General features: G+C 41.1%; 1 protein-coding gene across 1 annotated transcript; it reads left to right on the forward strand.

Moving 5' to 3' along the window:
• The first annotated feature begins 15 nt into the window (after positions 1–15).
• On the forward strand, positions 16–19,293 carry MRPL22 (mitochondrial ribosomal protein L22). Its single transcript, XM_068408602.1, has 7 exons — positions 16–78; positions 163–208; positions 2,395–2,530; positions 3,911–3,976; positions 4,498–4,575; positions 5,420–5,489; positions 6,706–19,293. The coding sequence occupies exons 1-7, from the start codon at positions 51–53 to the stop codon at positions 6,915–6,917; spliced, it is 636 nt and encodes a 211-aa protein (XP_068264703.1). The 5' UTR covers positions 16–50; the 3' UTR covers positions 6,918–19,293.
• The last annotated feature ends 393 nt before the right edge of the window (positions 19,294–19,686 follow it).

Consider the following 19,686-nt stretch of genomic DNA (forward strand, 5'->3'; position numbering starts at 1 on the left):
GCCTCGCTGCGCGTGCGCCGAGAGCGCCTGCCGTGAAGCGAGGCGGGAAGATGGCGGCGCGGTGGGCGGTCAGCGCGGGTGAGTGTGAGGGGACGGAGCGGGGCGGTGGTTTTGGAGGGTCTCGCCTGCTTATTCCTTGCTCACTGTGCTGCTTCCTTTCAGGTAGTGCCTGGGCGTGCGGTCTCCTCGGCTGGGCGCGGCCGGAGAGGTGAGTGGCTCTGCCGTGACCCTGGGCAGGCCCGTTCCTCCGGCGCCTTGGGCAGTGGGGCTTAGGCCGGCTCGCTCAGGGGGTCCCCGGGGCTGGAGGCTCCCCGGGGGGCCCGGCTTGGCCTTCTTGCTGGTTTCTCACCCTGCCTCGGAGCTGTGGGGAACAGGTCGCTCCCTGTCTCTGTAGTGTCTTTCTTGGCGATTGTGGCGTGATGGAGATGACTTTCTTTCCTAGCCTCTTTCTGTCAGGCATCCGGATTTCCTTTGGCTTTATGGTGTAGGTCACAGTAACATAGTACCTGTTGCTCCCCTCTGCACTCTCCCTAGTCCTTGCTTTTTTGTAGTTGCTGGCCTCTCCCTTCAGTCTGGAGGAATGGTAGAGTTGTGCTGGGGGAGCATTGGTGGCTGCTGACTGTATCCCTGACTTCAGAAGAAAGGGGTGATGTGGATTCTCAAAAGTGCAGAGCTTTGGTCTCTACTAGAGCCGGTGGAGGTAAATTACAGAGACCTGTGTTACTGAAGGAAGAAGAAATAGGCTTACCTTGCCTGTGCTTTGCTTATTGTCTTGCAGTTGAACAGAGTTATGTGCTAATTGTTTGTTTTACTCAGTTCTTCTAGTCTGTATGTCTCCCACTTGCTGTTCATGCTTGATTCTTCCTGGAAAGGTGACCAGCTTTTTTTCTTTCCTGTTTCCCTTACTTACCATGTGCAATGTACTTTTCTCTGTTGCTTGTCATATTTTCTTTTGTTTAAAATGTGTTTGTGTTCTCTTTCTTCTCCTAAATTTATGATAAATGGAGTTGCCCTTCGCATGAGGTTGGATTACCTTAAGACAGAGGGAATGCAAGATTCCTTAGTTTGTCAAATGTATTAATGTGTTCTGCTGATACCAGAAGGACAACACTTAGATCATTACTGCTGAAGTTGTTAAATTGCAAAGTGATATCCATGTGCTTGTCAAATATTTTCCTGTATTAATCGATGATATTATGTCTGGTGGTGATGAATTGTTGTCTTGATGAGTGAAATTTTTACGTATTAAGAAAATAAACCAGTTTTGGTAAATATCTGAAAAAATATCCCATAACATTTAAATTTGTATCACAGAATCACAGAATGTTAGGGATTGGAAGGGACCTCGAAAGATCATCTAGTCCAATCCTCCTGCCGGAGCAGGATTGCCTAGACCATATCACACAGGAACGCGTCCAGGCGGGTTTTGAATGTCTCCAGAGAAGGAGACTCCACAACCTCTCTGGGCAGCCTGTTCCAGTGTTCGGTCACCCTCACCGTAAAGAAGTTTTTCCTCATATTTAAGTGGAACCTCCTGTGTTCCAGCTTGCACCTATTATATTATGCTACCCAGTATATTATGCTACCACTTACTGATAGGATGTGAAAGCTTTAAGGTGTACAATGCCCTCTTGAAACTAATCAACATGTTCTGTTTGCTGGTCGTTTTTAAAATCCTTTGCACAGTTTGGCTACCCACACAAAGCTGCTCACGCCTTAGTAAAACTCGCAATATCTGGTCTTGAACTCGTCTGTTTCTTGTCATTACTAGTGGCTGCCCAGCACTGCTTTATCTAGTCAGCAGGGGGCAAAATGTAGCTTGGTTTTTCTGAATCTGAAGTGAGCGAACTGACTGAAAACTAGAGATTTTTTTGCTATCAGCAGTCTTATATTGACTTGATTGCATTTTGAAAGTAGCATAGAGTATCTCTCCCTTCAAATTTCAGAATGTTTATGAACTTCCAAGGCTTTGTTGATACTCGGTCCCTTTAAAAAACTAGAAATTTTTACTGCTAAAGATGTTGCTGGTGAAAATTAAGTATTGGCTAGTCTTGGAAAAGATCTAGATTGTTTGTGTGAGTAATGAACTCCAGATAAAAACAAAGAGGTGACTGTGTGTCTGTGTGATGATCTGGGGACGCTTAACGTGGAATCTCATGCTATACCAATGTCACTTATGGGTCATGGTTTGCTTTAGGAAGCCTGAGGCTTCTTGTTGAATTAAAAAGCCCTCTCAATGTAAACTATAGAGGACTTGAACAGTTTTATTTTGTGAGTAGTGAAATGTATCAGTTCTCTTTAACAAGACAGGTAAGTGCACAATTTTCCAGATAAACTGAGCAGGGACAAAGAACTCTTGTGTTCAGCAGCAAAGGCTGTGGTCTTGTCTTGCAGGTGGCTAGCATCGGGTAGCCTTTTTCCTCTGTCGTGCATCCACACAAGCACATCTCTGCAGAAATTTGGGAAGTGGGAGAAAAAGAACAGGATTGTTTATCCTCCGCAGCTGCCTGGAGAACCTCGCAGACCAGCTGTAAGGATACACCCGTGAATTTCCGTACCTGTTTGTTTAGCAATTTCTGAACAGATTGTCACCGACTCTGGGTGACTCCACAAGGCACTAGTTTGATAGCTAAATTCATGTGTTGTTTAAGATTTTAGTCAGTTTGGCATATTTATATTGTAAAAGTTAACATCACTTGAAATGTTTTCCATTTTTAAATTATATTGGAGCTTCAAGTTGCTTGCAGCTCATCGCCTACCTAATACATGATGCAAACTGCAAAGGTACCATCCTCTCTTTGTAGAAGTCTCTGAAGTACAAGGAGGTAGAGGTTACCAAGTTACAGAAGTTACCAAGAAGTTAGCACCTCAATATAAACTTGTTCGGTTTGTACTGACAGTAAATAACTAGAGAAGAATGTGACTGTGTTGTTGCTTCTGTGCACAGAGATATAAATGTAACTGTACTTGAGTAGTGGAAGTATGGTGCCTCTTTGATATATGTACAATAGAGTGCACACACTTTTCACTTCTTAATTTCTCTGCATTATAGATTCTCTGAGGTCTGATAGTGGAAGGAAGCCTCTTAAATTAAGTTGCACATGAAAACAAAGTGTTGTGTATTTGATCACTGAAGGGACTAATCAATGCTGCTTTCTCTACACCACAACTGGGAGAATTTTGGGTGAATTCTTTGGTATTTTCTTTCTCTCAAGAACTAATATTTTGGAATTCCATTTTACGGCCTAGGACATAGAAATAAGTGCTGTGTACTGTGCTGACTAATGCAGTGTATCTGAAAATGCAGTTATCGACCTGCTCACTTATTAAAGCAGTTTTTTACCTGTTCAAAAAGAATGCTATCTCTTACAAATTTGTATTGATGTGAAATTTCACTAGCTAGTTTTGGTCCCTATTGGTATAGTAATAATGTTAAATGGGTCTTTGGAGGCAACTCTTCATGCCAATCAAACTTGAAACCCTCTTCACTTTTGAAGAGTTAATTAAGTTCATTCTGGTAATATTGTGTAGTTGCTATCCCAGTAAGTTGATTTGACAGCAATGTTTTTCAGACTGAATGGGCATGTCAATCTCAGACTGCTTCAAAAGGTGGGGAGGAGGAAAGGAAAAGATGATGAAAAAAATCTTCTGATTATCCTTTTCGGGGACTTACTGTTTATAAACTAATTCTTATAAGATTGTATTAAAATTTTCTATGTGCTAGCTACTTTTTTATAATTCTTTCAATTTCAAATGTCAAAGGTATGCCTGATTTGGTATGTTTATGGTATAGGAGAGGGAGTCATATTTATTTTATTCCTAGTAAGGAAACAGATTGTGGAGCAGACATGTATGCTTCGTTCTTGTTTTCACAGCGAAATTACTGCTCTTAACTTTTTTTTGCACCTAGGAAATATATCATTGTCGGAGGGAAATAAAATACAGCAATGATAAGATGTGGTATCTGGCAAAACTGGTAAGCAAAAAGTACTTTGTAATGTATTTGTTAGAATGCAAAATTTAACTGCTGTGTCTGCCTTAACAGCTTAGTTCAATCACAGTCTAACCAGCAACTTCATAATAGAGTCCTGGGGAAGAGCAGGCATCTGTGCAGGCGAACAGTTGTTTGTAGTTTGGTTTAGCCGCTTTATCCTAGCGTGCTCTCAAATGTGTACCCAGGATCATATGCAGATTATGCACTGTGGAAGCATTTTCGTGTTGGTTTCTGCCTAGTAGTAGATGGCAAGGGGAACTTTGAAGGATAATAATGGGCTGTTTTTCTCTTTAAGAAAAAAATGGATGTTTTATCAAGATTTATTCAATGTTTAGCTCAGAAGTTCTGTATGTAAGATACTACGTTGAAGAAATGGTAATTAAGGAAACTTAAAGTCTTTTGATTTGCTCTTTATAGTGGCAAAATAATTTAAATACTGTCTTCTAAACAAGAGAAGGGAAATTTTGTAATTGCAGAAGTTAACATTAACACTTTGATTGCAGATAAAAGGAATGTCCATTGATCAGGCTCTTGCTCAGTTGGAATTTAATGATAAAAAGGGAGCAAAGGTGATCAAAGAGGTATGTAGTAGTATTCTTTAACACTCCTAGTTTCAAAAAAACTTTAAAATCAATACCTGTCACCAGAAGTTTGGAGATGTTTCTATTTGTGTGGTTTTCTGTTTCTATTAAGCCTGTTGGGAGCACATTCAAACAACGTATTTTTGTAGCAGTCATGGGATTTTGTGACTTGCGAATATGCTGAGGGCACTTGTGCTGGCTGTTTTAACTTGTAATGATAATAAATTACATGTGGGTACCCTCTCTGGCAATGCTTGCTGTTAAGGTCATGGTAAATAATGCAGAATCCTTGTCACTAATTGCTGCTTCTGTGTGGTTTGGTTTGTAAAGTTGTAAGAGATGAAGGATATCATCAGGGAAAGGACTGAGTTCTGTAAAGGCATGAAAGCTTTTCATACACTGTAGTTGTTAGGAGTCTCAAATTTCTCATTTTCTTGGCCGAAGCATTGATTTCTGGCATAATAATGACAAAGAAGTATCCTGTATTAGCTGAAAGTATTGAATGGCCTAAGTTCATTTTGCCCATCTTGGAATTTGTTTCTAGTCTGATGTCTAATTAGACAAAGGTTTATGGATGGAACGCTGACAAATGCTGGTGGGAATCATCTTTTCCACTCCCTTTCCTCCCCAAAAAATGTAATAAAGTTGTCCTGAAGCTTTTCAGTCTGTATGCAAAGAACATACTTATGTACAGGATGTCTTTTTTTTAGCAGTTTTGATCTCTATAGAATACTTTTTCTATAACTGACTTAAACTAGCAATTTCTTCCATGTTATCTAGAGATAAGAAATAGCATTGTTTCAATTCCTACTCAGTATTTCCATTTCTTTCCCTTTTGTTACAGGTTCTGTTAGAAGCTCAGGAAATGGCAGTAAGAAATCACAATGTGGAATTCAAATCAAATTTACATATAGGTACTTTTTTTGTTGTTACTTTACTGCAGAAAAATGTCATCCTACCCTACAAAAAAATGTTATCCTTAATATGGTTTTCTTGCTTCAAATCAGCAGAAATGAATAGAGAACAGTTTCTAGTAGCTTATCTTTACCAAAACATGAAAGGCACGTGCTTCTGACTTGCGTCACAACTGAAGTTAGTGTGGTTGTTGAGCCTTCAGCCATCGGTTTGTTATAGTTAGTGTCTGACTGGTGTTTTTCTGGCATCTGCTAGATGCATTGTTTTTAAGATACATTCATCTGAGAGTGGAATTTCTGCTCCCTGTGTGAAAGCAAAGTCCTGAAGAGGAAGGTGCTTGACATGATTATGAAAGACTAGACAACAAGAAGCAAACTGTTAATTAGTTTTTAATGCTGCCAGTGAACATAGATGCTGGAGGCTTTGTCCATGGCTAGTACTATGAGATTTGCAGGACTGGAATCTGAACTTCTGTTAGAAACAGTATAAAAGTAAATGAATATTGACAGTAGACTTCTTAATAAAAAGGCTTTGTTATAGGTGATTACAGAATAAGCTTGTAATAACTACAGCGCTTTCTTGCCTAGAAAACAGCTGGAGAAATGTTTACTTGTAGGTGGTTTTAGGCCCAAAGAAAAAATTCCCATTTTGCCAGATATGGTATAAATGTTATTAAACTGACCTCATAAGCTTAAAGTAACCGGGATTGTAGAGCAGATTTGATTAGAATTCTTTGAGCCTTCCAGGCCTCTGCCATAAGAAGGTTTATCTGCTAGTGCAGGACTGGATGTGTAGATAATGAAAGTACCCATGATGAATGCAATAAAGGGAGAAAGGAGGGAAAATGAAGTCTGTAAGACTTCTCCAGGCATTCATGAGACAAACTACTGAAAAGCAATGGAATTAATACCACCTTTAGAAGAGCTATATAATCTAATAAGTGCTCAGTGTAACTTCCTTTGGATTTGTCCTTTACTACATATTTATCTTTGCATGCATGCTTTCTAAATTCACCTTTTTGGTGCTCCTGAAGAGTTCCTCTATAGCAGTAATCTGCTAAATGTAATAGAGGAAAGATGGAGGAAAGAATATCAGAATTAACTTTTCATATGCAGTCATGAAAAATACATTGGCAAGACTGTTCAGTTGCAGATGTGTAGTAGTTTATTCTTGTCTGAATAGTCTTCTCTCCCCCCGCCCGCCTTTTTTCTTCAGCTGCGTCAGCGACGGGCAGAGGCCGCTACGTGAAGCGGATTCGTTACCATGGCAAAGGCATGTTTGGCATCATGAAAATCAACAGGTGCCATTACTTTGTGAAGCTGGTGGAAGGTCCTCCTCCTCCTCCAGAGCCACCAAGGACTGGTTTTGATCAAGCAAAAGAATATGTGCAGCAGCTGCGAAGTAGAACCCTTGTTAATACACTGTGACAAACTTTTGTGACTATATAGGTATTTCTTGTTTGACAATGTAATTATATAAAAGAATAATTAAGATCATGTTTTAGTTATATCTTTGGTGCTGCTGGAGCTGGACGATGGAAGAATGATTGTAAGCTGCTTTTCTTATTTGTCAAGCCATAGGTATTGAAAAATCTTGGAAAAGCAGCAACAGATGTTTCTTTTTCTGAGTTACTTGGACCACGGCATTCAAGCTCTGCCCTGGACTATCAAATCTAGAACATACAGTGCTGTTATAAAGCTTGTAAGGAACTGTGTTGTCCTCAGATTTGTGCAGCTGTCTCTTTATTATGTATGGTTGGGTCTTTTATTGTAAAAATATATGCTTGCCAGTCACATTGCAAGATCAAGACTTGGACTAAAATTACTGAACTTTGACATCTTAAAGTAGCTACAGTGGTGGAACAAAACAAGCAAGTATAATAGTTGAGATTATCAGGCATCAATTTATGGTTTCTTTATCTGGGCTGTAACACTCTTTCCTTACAGCCTCTGTTGTGCATCTTAGATATTTGTGTCTGGGAGTGGGGAATGAAAAAATCATTTCAAGTTCAGGTTTTGAACTTTTGAGTCAGTAGGTGGCAATGTTTGGTTTGTCAGAGAGGGAAGTGGCAGTGAAAACTTACAGCATGTTGAAACTCTGTTCTTGATTCTGACCATGGCATTAATAGTCTGATATGTGCATGGAGTTCAGACTGTTCTCTGTATGGGTAACAGGCACAATGTGGAGAAAAGCTTGTCTTGGTGAAGAGTCAACTAATAATTCTGCACTCTCTGGAAACAAATTGGTTTTCTAATGTTGAGGCAAGTAAAATGCTCAATGGATTTAATATGGAATGGCTTATTGCATATACAAATCAGGCTTTCAATTCTCTGAAAACAATCCCATTTTTATCATTACTTTGAAGAGAAGAAGAGTGAGGTCAGTAGGGGGAATATCATTTCACCCAGTCAAGCTTTCAACTCGGATGGCCAGAGATCACAAACATCAGCATAAAAGGAGAATGAGTAGCTGCTTGTTTATGCAAATGGCAAACATTTAGACCTCTCTCTTCCATTCTGGGAAGATTAGAATGGGAGCTAGATTGCTTACCTTATTTGATCTTCACCACAGCAACTAGTGGTAGCCTTTCTTACATGTGTTAACTTTGATCAGTACTTGAATGATGGTAAAGGGACAATTCCTATAAGGAAACAAATTATCTTTGTCTTAATGAAGGTGGCATACAGCTGTTTCTTTTGCTTACCAAAGAAAGGGTCTCATGATCTTAAAGAGCGTTAGGGGATTGTGAAGTTACACAAGTACATGCATAGCTGAATACAATTAATGAGTGCTTATTTGCAGTCTGCTTTTCTGCAGTGCCTTTACAGATGCATTACTTGCTTTAAAGCCATGATTTAGTAACTTTTGTCTGAAAGGTAGGTGCCTGATAAAGCTCTCTATCTCTGTAGTCCCTGACATGTGTTTGAAGAACTGTTTCTGGTGTGCTGTGACAAACAGCTGTGCTTTGCTCTGCTGGCTGCCCTTAAACTCTTTTGTCATACTGAATCTCTTGCAAGTTGTAGCAAACTTGAATGACTTAATCTTTTTTGGGATCAGTGATCTGTGAGAATACTAAGGAATCGCAAAATAATCCAAGCTTAATAAGCACTTGTCATCTAAACATGTAAAACTTGGCTTCCAGATACGTTATTCCAGTACCTGTTTCTCCTGCATGCTGTAGCTTTCCCTTCAGATCCCTTCTGGACCTCCAGACAAGGATGTATCCTTACAGGTATCATTGCTCTAGTTATGCATCTGCAGACTGGGAGAGAAATGAGAATGTGATTGGTGTCTTTTCCAGCTTCTTTGTGAAGTGGCCCTGACACTCCTTTAAACAAACAGACCTAGGCTTTTAAAATTTTTCAGTCAAAAAATAAGGTGGTTGCTTGTCACTCTTGCTTTCTTTCTCGAAACAGTAAGTGGGAAGACTTTTTTGACATGCTTTTGTGTGTCACTTTTATTCCTTAGTACCTTGTTCTGATGCCTTTAAAGATGCATAACCCATAGTGGATCCTTACGGTGTTGGCTAAGAAAGCTCCACAGCCACGGCTGAAACAGTACAGTGACTGGAGATTTGGTGAGATAAGGGGCTTGGACTGGCTTGATCTGTGCCTTTCATTGGTAGGATGGCAAGAGTGAAGTGGTTTCTGTGGTAGGTGCATCAGAACATTGGTGGTGGAACCAGCCTGAACCATTTTAAAAGTCAGTAAGATCTAGTGATAAAGCTTTATGCTGTTGAGTTCTATATATAAATAAAATTTGGCAGTTTTGATTCTGCTGTGCTTTCTTGGTAATTAGTACATCTACACTTCAGCTAGGTATTTGATATGGATTCAGACAGAAAATTCCATGCTAACTGCAACAAGTTTGTAGCAGAAGATGATAATTTATTACCATGACCTCCAATAAGAGAACATTCTTAAATGAGCCATCACCTGAAGGGAGGGGGAGAGGCACCTAGGCTTCTACTTCATGCTAATTTTATTAGTAACATCTGGGGGCACTGTAAACTCACCACTTGTGTATGTGTGTGCTGATGTTACAGAAATTGGAGAAGGAGCAAGTATGCGTGAAGGTGTAGTAAGGCTTCAGGGAGATCTGAAGAGAGCAGAACTGTGAGCTGTGCTCAGCACTGTGAGACTTAATTGAGGAAAACTTAAAAACCTTCTGTTGGGCTTATTCATAAACATTTTAAAGTATTCAGTGAGAAAGTTGAAGTACTTTTGTCAGACAGCCTGATGTCTTTTTGGATGTGGGGTTTTTTTTTCCCCTTTTAAAACTCTTGGGCAGTTATTGAGGAGGTACTTCATCAAAGGTAGAGTTAGGAAAGACTCATGAATATGGTTATAAAGTGATCATCAGCCTTTTTAAAGACATAGAAGATACGTGTGAGTGTGATAGACAATGACTGGACAGTTAAGAGATCCCTGGTTCTGGTGAGGTCTGTACTGGAAAATGCTGTGGTGAGATGGACAGTGTCAGGACTTGGGTGGTACCTGGGCACCGACAGGCATGTTCTGCCCAGTGCTTCAGCTCCGTTGCTGCACCTGGCATGAACTTGATTAGACCAAGGTCATGCAGTGAGAATATTCTAATTACCCCTCTTTGCACAGATGGGAGGTGTGTAACCGTACTGCCACCTCCACATTGCAGAGATGCTTGGGAAATCCTTCAGTCGCTGGAGTGAAAGAACAACAAGAATCAATGTTTGCTTTCTGCCAGTCCCTATGAAAATCCACCAGTGGGATGCTAGAAAGTAATTTGCAAACAGAATTTTCCTTTAAATAGAAATAAGGTTACTCCTAATATTCTCAATGAACCGTAGAAACAGTGTGACCTTCTTCACCATATGAGCTATAGTCCTGATGAAAATGCCCCTATTTCTAGCTTTTCAAAGAACAAGCCTTTATTGCTGAATGACATCTATCCAGCTGCACTTCAGCCATGTAATTTAAAATAATTACTAATTAAACAAAATAAGAGACTGTAATAGCAATAATAATCACACAAGTTACTGTTTGCTGAAGCCTTACCTAGGGAAAAGAACTTGAAAGGAGGGGAAAGTTTCAGGAACTGACTTTTGAGTACTTAGACTGAAGTAAGGAGCAAGATATCTCTTGGGAGTAGTCAGGAAATGCAGAGCTGATTTTATATTTGCTCTGTAACATCAACACTCTCTTCTTGTTTCAAGGAAGTTGTACGCTAATACAGAGGGCAGGCTGCCATTGAAGAGAACGAGCCAAGGAGAGTGTAACTTTACATTGGGCAAATTAGGCATCCACCTCAGAGTATTAGCTGAGGAAATTAATCTGAGTGTCTATGTAATACACTTGAACAGAGCGTTCTTGAAACTAAAGACAAAATGTGGGGCAGAGCATCTGAATAACTACCACATCTGTGCATGCTACTTCTGTGTATCGCACAGTAGTACAGTCATCAAGTTTTGTGTGGTAAAATTAATTTTGTCATATATGAACCTGGATTCACTCCCTTTCCTCCAAAAATAATGACATGGAGGCTTAAACCGTATTTATATTCATGTGGAATCTTTATTTTAAATTAACTTGGAGTTGGGACCATTGTCAATGCTACAGCAAGTCACCTGTGTCATTGTCTAACAATATTGGAAATCCAGCCACCTCTCTGGTAGCTTGTACTAATGCTATGCTACTCTCCCTGTGAAAGCTTCTTGTAAAGCCCCAGCTTTACTCCCTGAGCCTCCCAAGCTGTACTTTGTTGTCCTTGTCCTTTGTTCTGTTGCCTGGTGCTACCACGAAGTGGTTGGCTGTAATGCGTTGTAACTCTCCTGTTGCTATCAGATCACTCTGCTAACCACCTTTTTGGCAGGATGAACAAGCTCGGCTTCAAGCTCTGATAAATGTAGTTCTTTAGCCCTTGTGCTGTACCCTCTCCAGTTTCCCCATCTCTGTCGCAGTGGGGGACCTAAAACCAGACTCCAGGTACAGCTTCACCAGCACTGATGAGAGGGAGATAACTTCCCTTTGTCTGCTGGCCACGCTTTTAATGGAGCCAAGTATGCCGTCTGCTGCATCTGTGATGAGAGCATGTTGTTGGCTCATGTTCACCCTGATGTTCATGCAACTCCCAGGTCCTTTTTAGGTTGCTTATCAGAATTGCAGTAAGTACCTGTGGCACCTGTGTTCCAGCTCTCATTGCTTTTCTGTATACACTAATGAGGACTCCTTTACCACTAGGAAATTGTTCTGTTATATGGATGATAATTTTCTTTTCTAATAGAAAAGCTGCAAAACAGTTTTCTGGCTTCTGTTATTAATCAAACTCTTAGGCTAGCTAGGAGTGGAGTAAAGGCATTTGTACATGCTATTGTGGTAAACTCCGTCAATGTATGCAGGTAATAAGCAGTGAAATGTGTCTACATCTCTCCTATTGATTATCTCCTTCAGAGCAAGACAAACATAGGTCCTTACTGTATGCTGGCTATGTAAATTAAAACTTTAATTAAATGAGAACAGAGTGGACTGTGAGGTGCACAGCACTGGGCCATTAAAGGATTGCTGTTCAAAGCCAGCTCTTCTAGATGCCCCCGATTCCTTGCCTTCTTTCCCCCCCCCCCCCCCCTTAAAATTCCCAATAGTGCATTAGGATGAACTCAGTAGTTAGTAAATTTTCTCTGGTGTAGTTTACAAGCTCAAGGTTATGGGCTAGAACAAGTAGTGTCATGCTATAAATCAGGTGTAATGGAACAGCTTGAGAGAGTGCACAGAAGTCCTACTTCCCCTCACGCAGCGTGCATCCTAAAACTCTGAAGGTAGAGTTGGCACAAACCCAGAACCCCCCACAAATGGCTGATTAAATTGTTAATAATGAGCCTCGTCCTACTACCCTCTGTCTTCTGGAGTTTGAATTCCCTGAATCATTCCAGTACAGCAAGGTGTACTGGAAAATTCTAACAGGGCTGCAAATCAGAAAAGACACAAGTTTTTCACCAGAAAAGGGATGTAGCTGAACCCCAGTGTGGTGCAGAATGGAGGTGGGACACCTGCCACCTGGTAGCTCTCCTTCCAGCAACTCAATGCTTTTTCTCAATGTGCTGTATCATAGCTTACATGGCTTTAGCTTTCAGCTGTTCCTTATGGTTCTTGTTCTCTCCACTGGCTTAAAAAGTCCGTTTCTGTTTCTTTTGGGCCTGAAATGTTTCACTAATTCAGGGAGTCTGAACACTGGATTGTCTAAAGAAGAACTTGCCTGCACAGGCAGGGGAAGGCAGTCTTGAGTTCACAGCCAGGGTCCTCCCAGCAGGACTGGGCTCAGGGTTTTACTTGGGTTCATATTATGGCTGAAGACCACCTGGCTGGGTTCGTGTTCTTTCAGCTTGAAGCACAGGCAGTGGTCTGTGCTGTGACAGAGGTTCATATAACATGGTTCTTGTGAGAAAAAGACAAGCTGGAGATACCAGACCTTGAGCTGGAAAGGTTCAGTCACCAGGGATGACTTCTAAATAGAGTTATATTATGGTAGTGGAAAAACTGTTATAATTGTATATCCATGCATATGCTCTAGCTATGTCTTGTCTGCCCTGTCCATGTGAATTGCAGAAACCGCCCAAGATTCCTGTTTGTCACAACCTCTTTTAAATAACACGGTGCTAAGTTTCATCCTGAGTGTGCCCAGGGCCTTAGGTCAGTGTAGAAATGTGATTGCAGACAGTTGAATGAGGGAAGACAAATGGCACCTTCTTGACTGAGTCATACCTGGAGAAATTTGAGTGTGAAACAAGTGGAACTGTGGTGCCCTTAGAAGGAGAAGGTGATTTCCAAAGTCAGCAAAGGGTAGGGACAAAATGATGTGGAACTTGGATTTACCTTGGGCTGACTGGAGTCAAGAATAAGGGTCAGATGTCGGGTGCAGTTACACCTCTCTTACTTACAAAAGTTGGTGAAAATTTCTGTCTGAGACCAAGGCACTACCAACTAAACTATTGGCTAAGTAGCTGGAAATGTCTGGGATTGTCTCTAGCATGATACATTTCAAAGCAGAGATTCCCACCTGTTCTCATCAAGTCAAGTCCTAGAAATTTCAAAGATACTCTTCATTTTTCTTTTGCTTTTATTGTCTGTCTCTTTTGGGGGCCTATGCTCACTACTTTTGTGGGGATGGATGCTTGGAAAGCAATTATTGTTCATCTTCTCCATCTGTTCTGATGCTGGATATGCCTGTCTTTTTGAAGGCTTTCAGAGTCTGTGCTGGGAATGCATTTCTCTTCCTAGTGTTGAGAGATTTATATTTTTAATAGGTGTTTGTTTTACCTATCACATGCTAGATTTATTCACTTGAGAAGATGGCCTGCGTTGCTGAGAGATTATCATGTCCTGATCTAGCATGCAGGGATTTTATTCATTTAACAGTTTGGCTTTTGGATCAGATAGCCATTAGAGGTAAATCCTGCAGTGTGCTGAGTATCCTCAACACCACCGGAACTGAGAGCAGCAGTAACTTGCAGGGAGCCTGCAGCACCTTTCAGCATTGTGCTCTTAGAAGCTTTCTTTACACATGGAGTATATGAATAAGTTACCGTGTGGTGCGTGTCTTTCCTTCCTAGACCATATCCTTCTTTAATATGATTTCTCTCTGATAAGTGAGACTTCTTCATGAAATTTTGGTAATGACTGCCTGTGCTCAGTTAACCCCTTTTGAGTCTCGTAGGAGTTCTTTTCTATGTCCATCTTCTTTGATATGAAACAAAGGCATCCTTCCTTCTTCAAGGTGTGCTTTGTTAAAGTTAGTTGGAAAATGAGAGGGAAAAGCAAGCAAAAATACTTTCATGAAGTGACACTTCTATCCGACTCCAGCACCGTGCAATAAACTCAGTATCATTGTCCCTGAACGTAAGACATTACCATTTCTTTCTATCTACAGCAGGAAAAAAACATCAGGTCTTTTTTCTTGTTTTCTGACACAGAAGCTTCCAACTTATTACTCCTTTAAAAAAAAAACGCCAAACAAAAAAAAACCCCCAACAATTCAGATCCTTTATCAGACAGCACAGTATCTTCATTTCTTAAAAGTAGGTTTGAGGTGTTGTATTTGTTCCTGATAGGCATCATAGGGGCCAAAATTCTAGGTTTCAGAAGGAGACTAATAATACATTTCCCTGATACAGTGCCTGGGACAGCAGGGGAATAGGGGCGATGACCCAGGGGTGCATCATCTACCTACAAGGTGAAATGCAACAGCAGCCCCAGTGGTAGACAGTGCCTTGGCACAGCTGTGACTTGGCAAGCCAACACATTCATGGCACTGACAGTGCAAACATTTTGTGGCAACTGTGCAAAGCAGGCAGCCAATTATTTTACTAATGATTGCTTCTCAGTGCTCTCCTCCTCCTTCATCTGCCCTAGAGAGGAAAACTTTCTCCCCTGTACTCTATCCTCTTGAATAATGGCAGAAATGTATTCTTTCTGTAAAAATGCAGTGCTGTGGGAGACTCAGCTATGTAATTACGTTCCTTCTCTGAGTTCCCTCCTTTTCCAGACTTTATTTGTAGATCCCATCTGTGACTGTGACAGCTGTAGCAGGGATAGTTGAGAGCTTGCATCTCTGCTGACTCCTCTCTGAGCTGTTCAACTGCTTCCTGTTAACCAAAGTGACAGAAGAGTTAATGCTTCCAGAGCACTTCTAAAATTCTCCTTGTGAGATGCTCAGTGAGGACTTTGCATAAGCGGAGGGTGACCTTCTGCTGACTCGTTTGCACAACTGGTCCAGTCTGACTCCAGTAGTTTCAACTAAGGAACATAAAAAAACAGTTTCTGTGCCCATTACGTTCTCAGAGTAGTCAGGCCCATGGGAAAGTTAGGGCTATAAACACAAAGAAAATGTTTGGTACAATATGTAGGTATGTCAGGAACAGAGTGGTAGTTCTTCCTGCTTGAAGGTATGTTCCCGATTCAGTGAGCTGAAGGTTAGTTGTTGTGCTCTAAGCAGGACTAGCATGACAGGAATCTCAACTTAAAAAGCTATTTTTGGTTTTGGAAGTCCAGGGTTCATCTTGATGTTTAGTGAATCCTGTAGGTTAAATCTGAGTGTTTAAGTTGTACTAAGTTAACTCAGCCAGTTTCTGGATAGCAGATGCCTACTGGAAATTATTCCCAGCTTCCTTAGCAGTCGTCTAGTACTGTCTTCTTAACAGAAGCTTGGAAGGTTTCTGGGCAATATGACCATGGCATCACTCTGACCTTAATTCTGATAAATACAATGATAAATACAAACTGAGCTCCATCCTGCTGGTACTAGATTGCTACCAGCCTCTGAGCTACCTAGATTAAAGCTAGCTGGAGTGTTCAGCAGTGAAACTTCAGATACTGTCCCCCATCAGTTTTAGGAGAGGGGTGTAGCTTCCTAATTGAAGACTATCCTCTACCTCACCACTGTTGTCAGCTATGGAATCCAATACAGTGCTTTCGTCTAGTGACAGTGATGAAGTGGTTATTAAATGCAATAGAAATCATTCAGGCCCCTTTTCATTAAAAGCTTCACTCTTATCTCTGGCTTTCTACGTTCTTGGAAAACAGCTGGGTGGAAATACAGAGCTAGGGAGAGAAATGCTCCCCTACTTTGTTATTTTGAGGGGTCGGGGCTTTTAAGCACACAAAGGTAGGCATTTGCATCTAAGGCAAAGGATTGATATATCACCATCTAAGTCTTGATCTTGAGAGGTTGGGGTACCTCTCCTCCCCAGCATGGGCACAGGGCTTTTGAGTAATGATCCATGTGGATTATACTGTGTGGAAATGTCATTTTTTTGGTACCCATCATAGAATAAAGCACCAAACATTTGAGAAATTACCATTACTTTGCATATAACAGATGCCAGAGAAAGAGTGTGAAAAAATGTCAGCACCCTTCTATTAGCCAGCTCTTTTGAATACAAACATAAAATATGAATTTAAATCAACTGAAAGGCATTAAAAACTTCGTGTTCTCTTTGCCCCAGAAGTACTCTGCTGATAAGAAATGAATTAAAAATGCAGAGTTTTCAAATAGCAGTAATGCTGCATATTTCAAATGAAGTTGGTCTTTTTATGTGTAGCATTTTGGACTAAAAAATAATATTAAATGCCCATAAAAATGATTACTGTAAATGGTGAAGACATCAAAGTTTGGCATCAAAGTTAAATGAAAGCACTTGGAAGTCTGTCTGTTTGATCTGTACATAAATAAGCTTAACAAGAAGCCAGGGCTTTTTTACACAGCTGGAACTGGGTAGCCAGTTCAAATTCCCCTGCATCCCAGGGATTCCAAAACTAGGTTAGATCCAAACATAGTCATTATTTTTTGTTGGGTTTTTTTTTGCATTTGCCCAGCATCTTTCTATGCCAATGCACCAGGGAAAATGAGTTGGAAGAAGACACAAGTCACAGGCTCTTGTAAAATGCTTTTGAGTTCATATGGAGAGTGGACAAACTCAAGGATACTGAAATAAAAGTCTCTTTCCTCTTCTAGTTTTGGAATGAGGACTATCAAAATGAAGGTAAATTGATGAGTCCTTAAGGTTGTTGAAGCCAAGGCTTGTATACTCAACTGTCGTCATCTTGGTTGTGTTTCACCACCAAAGAGCCCTTCCTGGCTTGGCAAGAAGGTATGAATTAGGAATATGGGCCAGAGCTATGTTAATTTATATCGGCTAAGGAGCTGCTGTAAAACTGAGCTGCACTAATGTTTGATTCGTGTCAGTTTGCTCTTAGAAAAAAAAAAGCACACCTTGAAATGTGGAATCTGTAAGAAAAAAATGGGACTTGGCTTCTTTAGTGCCTTTCACCAGAAGACCCCACTGTGCTTTATAGTGATAAACTCTTCCAGGAATCTGCATGGTGCAGAGGAATTACTCTGAGCTCTGGGAGCTCTTTTGGTATGGTGCAAATGTAAGAGCTTTATCTACAGAGAGCCAAGCTTCAGCTCGTTTAGTTTCAGAGCTGAAAGTTGTAAGCAACTAGAAGCAAGATTTCAAAGAAAACCACCTTGGCTCCTGTGACTTCTGTTTAGTGGCCTGAACCTTTTGGGATCAACAGACTTTCAACACTTAAGGGTGTGTGACAGTCAGTAAAACATGCTCTCAAAACCACTACAAATTTATCCTGTTTCATTTGGCCTCTAATCATGGCCTCTCTGAGCACGGACCTTTTGCCAGTAAGGTAAGCTGGAGCTGTGTATGCCTCTGTGGTCCAAAGGAAGATGTTCTGTTTTGAAGAGCAACTTCAAAGGCCATACTTTACCCAAAACAGGACAACATGCTGCTGCTTCACCCTGGCCTCTGTTTGTAGCCCTGGAGTTAAGTGTACATCCTTCCTGGGAAGGCAGACAGTCTCAGAGGAGGCACAGCAGAGCCTGTGCCTTTGAAGATGATGGCTTCAAGGCCTTTTCTGGGACTGCTGTATGAGGTAACTGCAGGGCAACCAGCAAGGCAAGGCTTAGTGAAAGACTTGCCCTTCAAAAATTCAGCCACAGCCTCGAGGTGTGTACCTCTGACTTACAAAGGTATTATTTTTTCCTGCTGAGAAAGTAAAAATTGTCCTCCCCCAATGTTCTTTTCCATTAAACAGTTCCATCATACATGTCCCCAAAACCAATTCATTATCTTGTTAAGGTGGAGTTTCTTTTTCTTACTGGGAAACTTCCCCTCTCAAGTGCTAGAAGGAGAAACCTAAAGTCTCCAGGTCACTTTTCTATTTTCTTGCTGTGAGTGGCAGTGCAGGAAAGATGCTCTTTATGAAAATAGCAATTTTTTAAGTGAGAGAAATAATAAAAAACCTCCCCTGGAAGGAAAACACAGCCCATGTCCTCCTCGAGGGGTGGCAGCTGAGGCAGCAGGCTGCAGTTTGGCACTGTGTTCTGCCCTTTGGGCAACACGCTGCTTTTTATGCGGTGAGCCCAAAGTTCGTTGGAGCCCTGTGAGAGGATGGCTGTGCTTGCTAGGGTGGGTGATGGGGATGTAGTCAACCCCTCTCTTGCAGCATGATGCTGAGGCTGCTGGGCTTACCTTCTCTGGAGATTTAAGTCAGCTTTTTGACCTGCTTTCCTGGCTCTTGCAAGTGTGTTTATTGTAGTTGCCACTTAACGTCTGGTTTATTTTAGGTTTGTACAGGCTACTGTACTCTCCATTGCTTCCATTTAGCGCTAAGCTGAATTTTCTGGGGGTCTGCAAAGCATCCCAAGGGAGGGCTGAAGGAAGGAGGCTGCAGAAACGGACAACATTGGTATGTCACTGTGCTTAAAGTAAAATCAGTCTCAGCATAGAAGTGGATAGCAGGCTATCAGTGCATGGCAAGCCCTTTTTCACGTATGAAATTAGCTTGGAAATTCACATCGTTCCGCTTTGTGGACAAGAGGAAAAACCAGGAGGACTCAATGTTATCGCCTGCATCTCCCTTACCTGGGAGAGCTTCTCTGCAAGTGCAATAAATCTGTTTTCCTATGAATGCAAGAGAGGTCTTGAAATAATCTCATTTCAATTCCACTTGTTTTTAATGGATTCCAGGATGAGCTGGTTGCTATGTATAGTTATTTTACATACAAATTTGGGTTTGAACCCAGCTGAATATTCAGTCCAATTAAAAGCAAAGTCTCTGCTAAAACAAAGGCAAGGGGAACAGTGGGGAAGGGTTTCATGCAAATGAACGAAACAACAAAAACAGGAGGACTGAATGAAGGTTATTCATACATATTCTTAGAGGTAATTATTGTAATTTCATTCCTAAAAACTGCCCACTTAATAAGAAATGATTGTATTCTAATAAGTGCTTGTTTATTAAAGTTGCAGTAACTGAAGTTCAATATGAATTATTAAAATGTCTGTGAGGTGCAAGGTTGTTTTTCTTTTGCCAGGTGTCTGTGAAAAATAAAAACAACAGGAGAAGGTGCAGAAAAACAGGAGAGGCAAAATGTAAGGCAAGAACTGGCCCTGGATCAACGGTCCCAGGCCTGCTGGCCATGAGACTGGATTCCCAAAGTCTGCCAGCAAAGCCAGAGCTCTGAACCCCTGTCACCTGCAGGACGGCCCCTACCCTGGGCTGTGGGGAAGGGGCTACACTGCCCAAGGAAGCAAGCTGACAGCTTACTGCGCTCATCAACTTGTGTAAGGCTGAGGCATATTTTTCTCGTGAGAAATAAGGGTAAATTTAAGGGGGAGTGAGAATGTCAGGAGGGCAAAAATAACAGCAG

This window comes from Nyctibius grandis, chromosome 10 (assembly GCF_013368605.1).
Source record: "Nyctibius grandis isolate bNycGra1 chromosome 10, bNycGra1.pri, whole genome shotgun sequence".
NCBI lineage: Eukaryota > Metazoa > Chordata > Aves > Nyctibiiformes > Nyctibiidae > Nyctibius > Nyctibius grandis.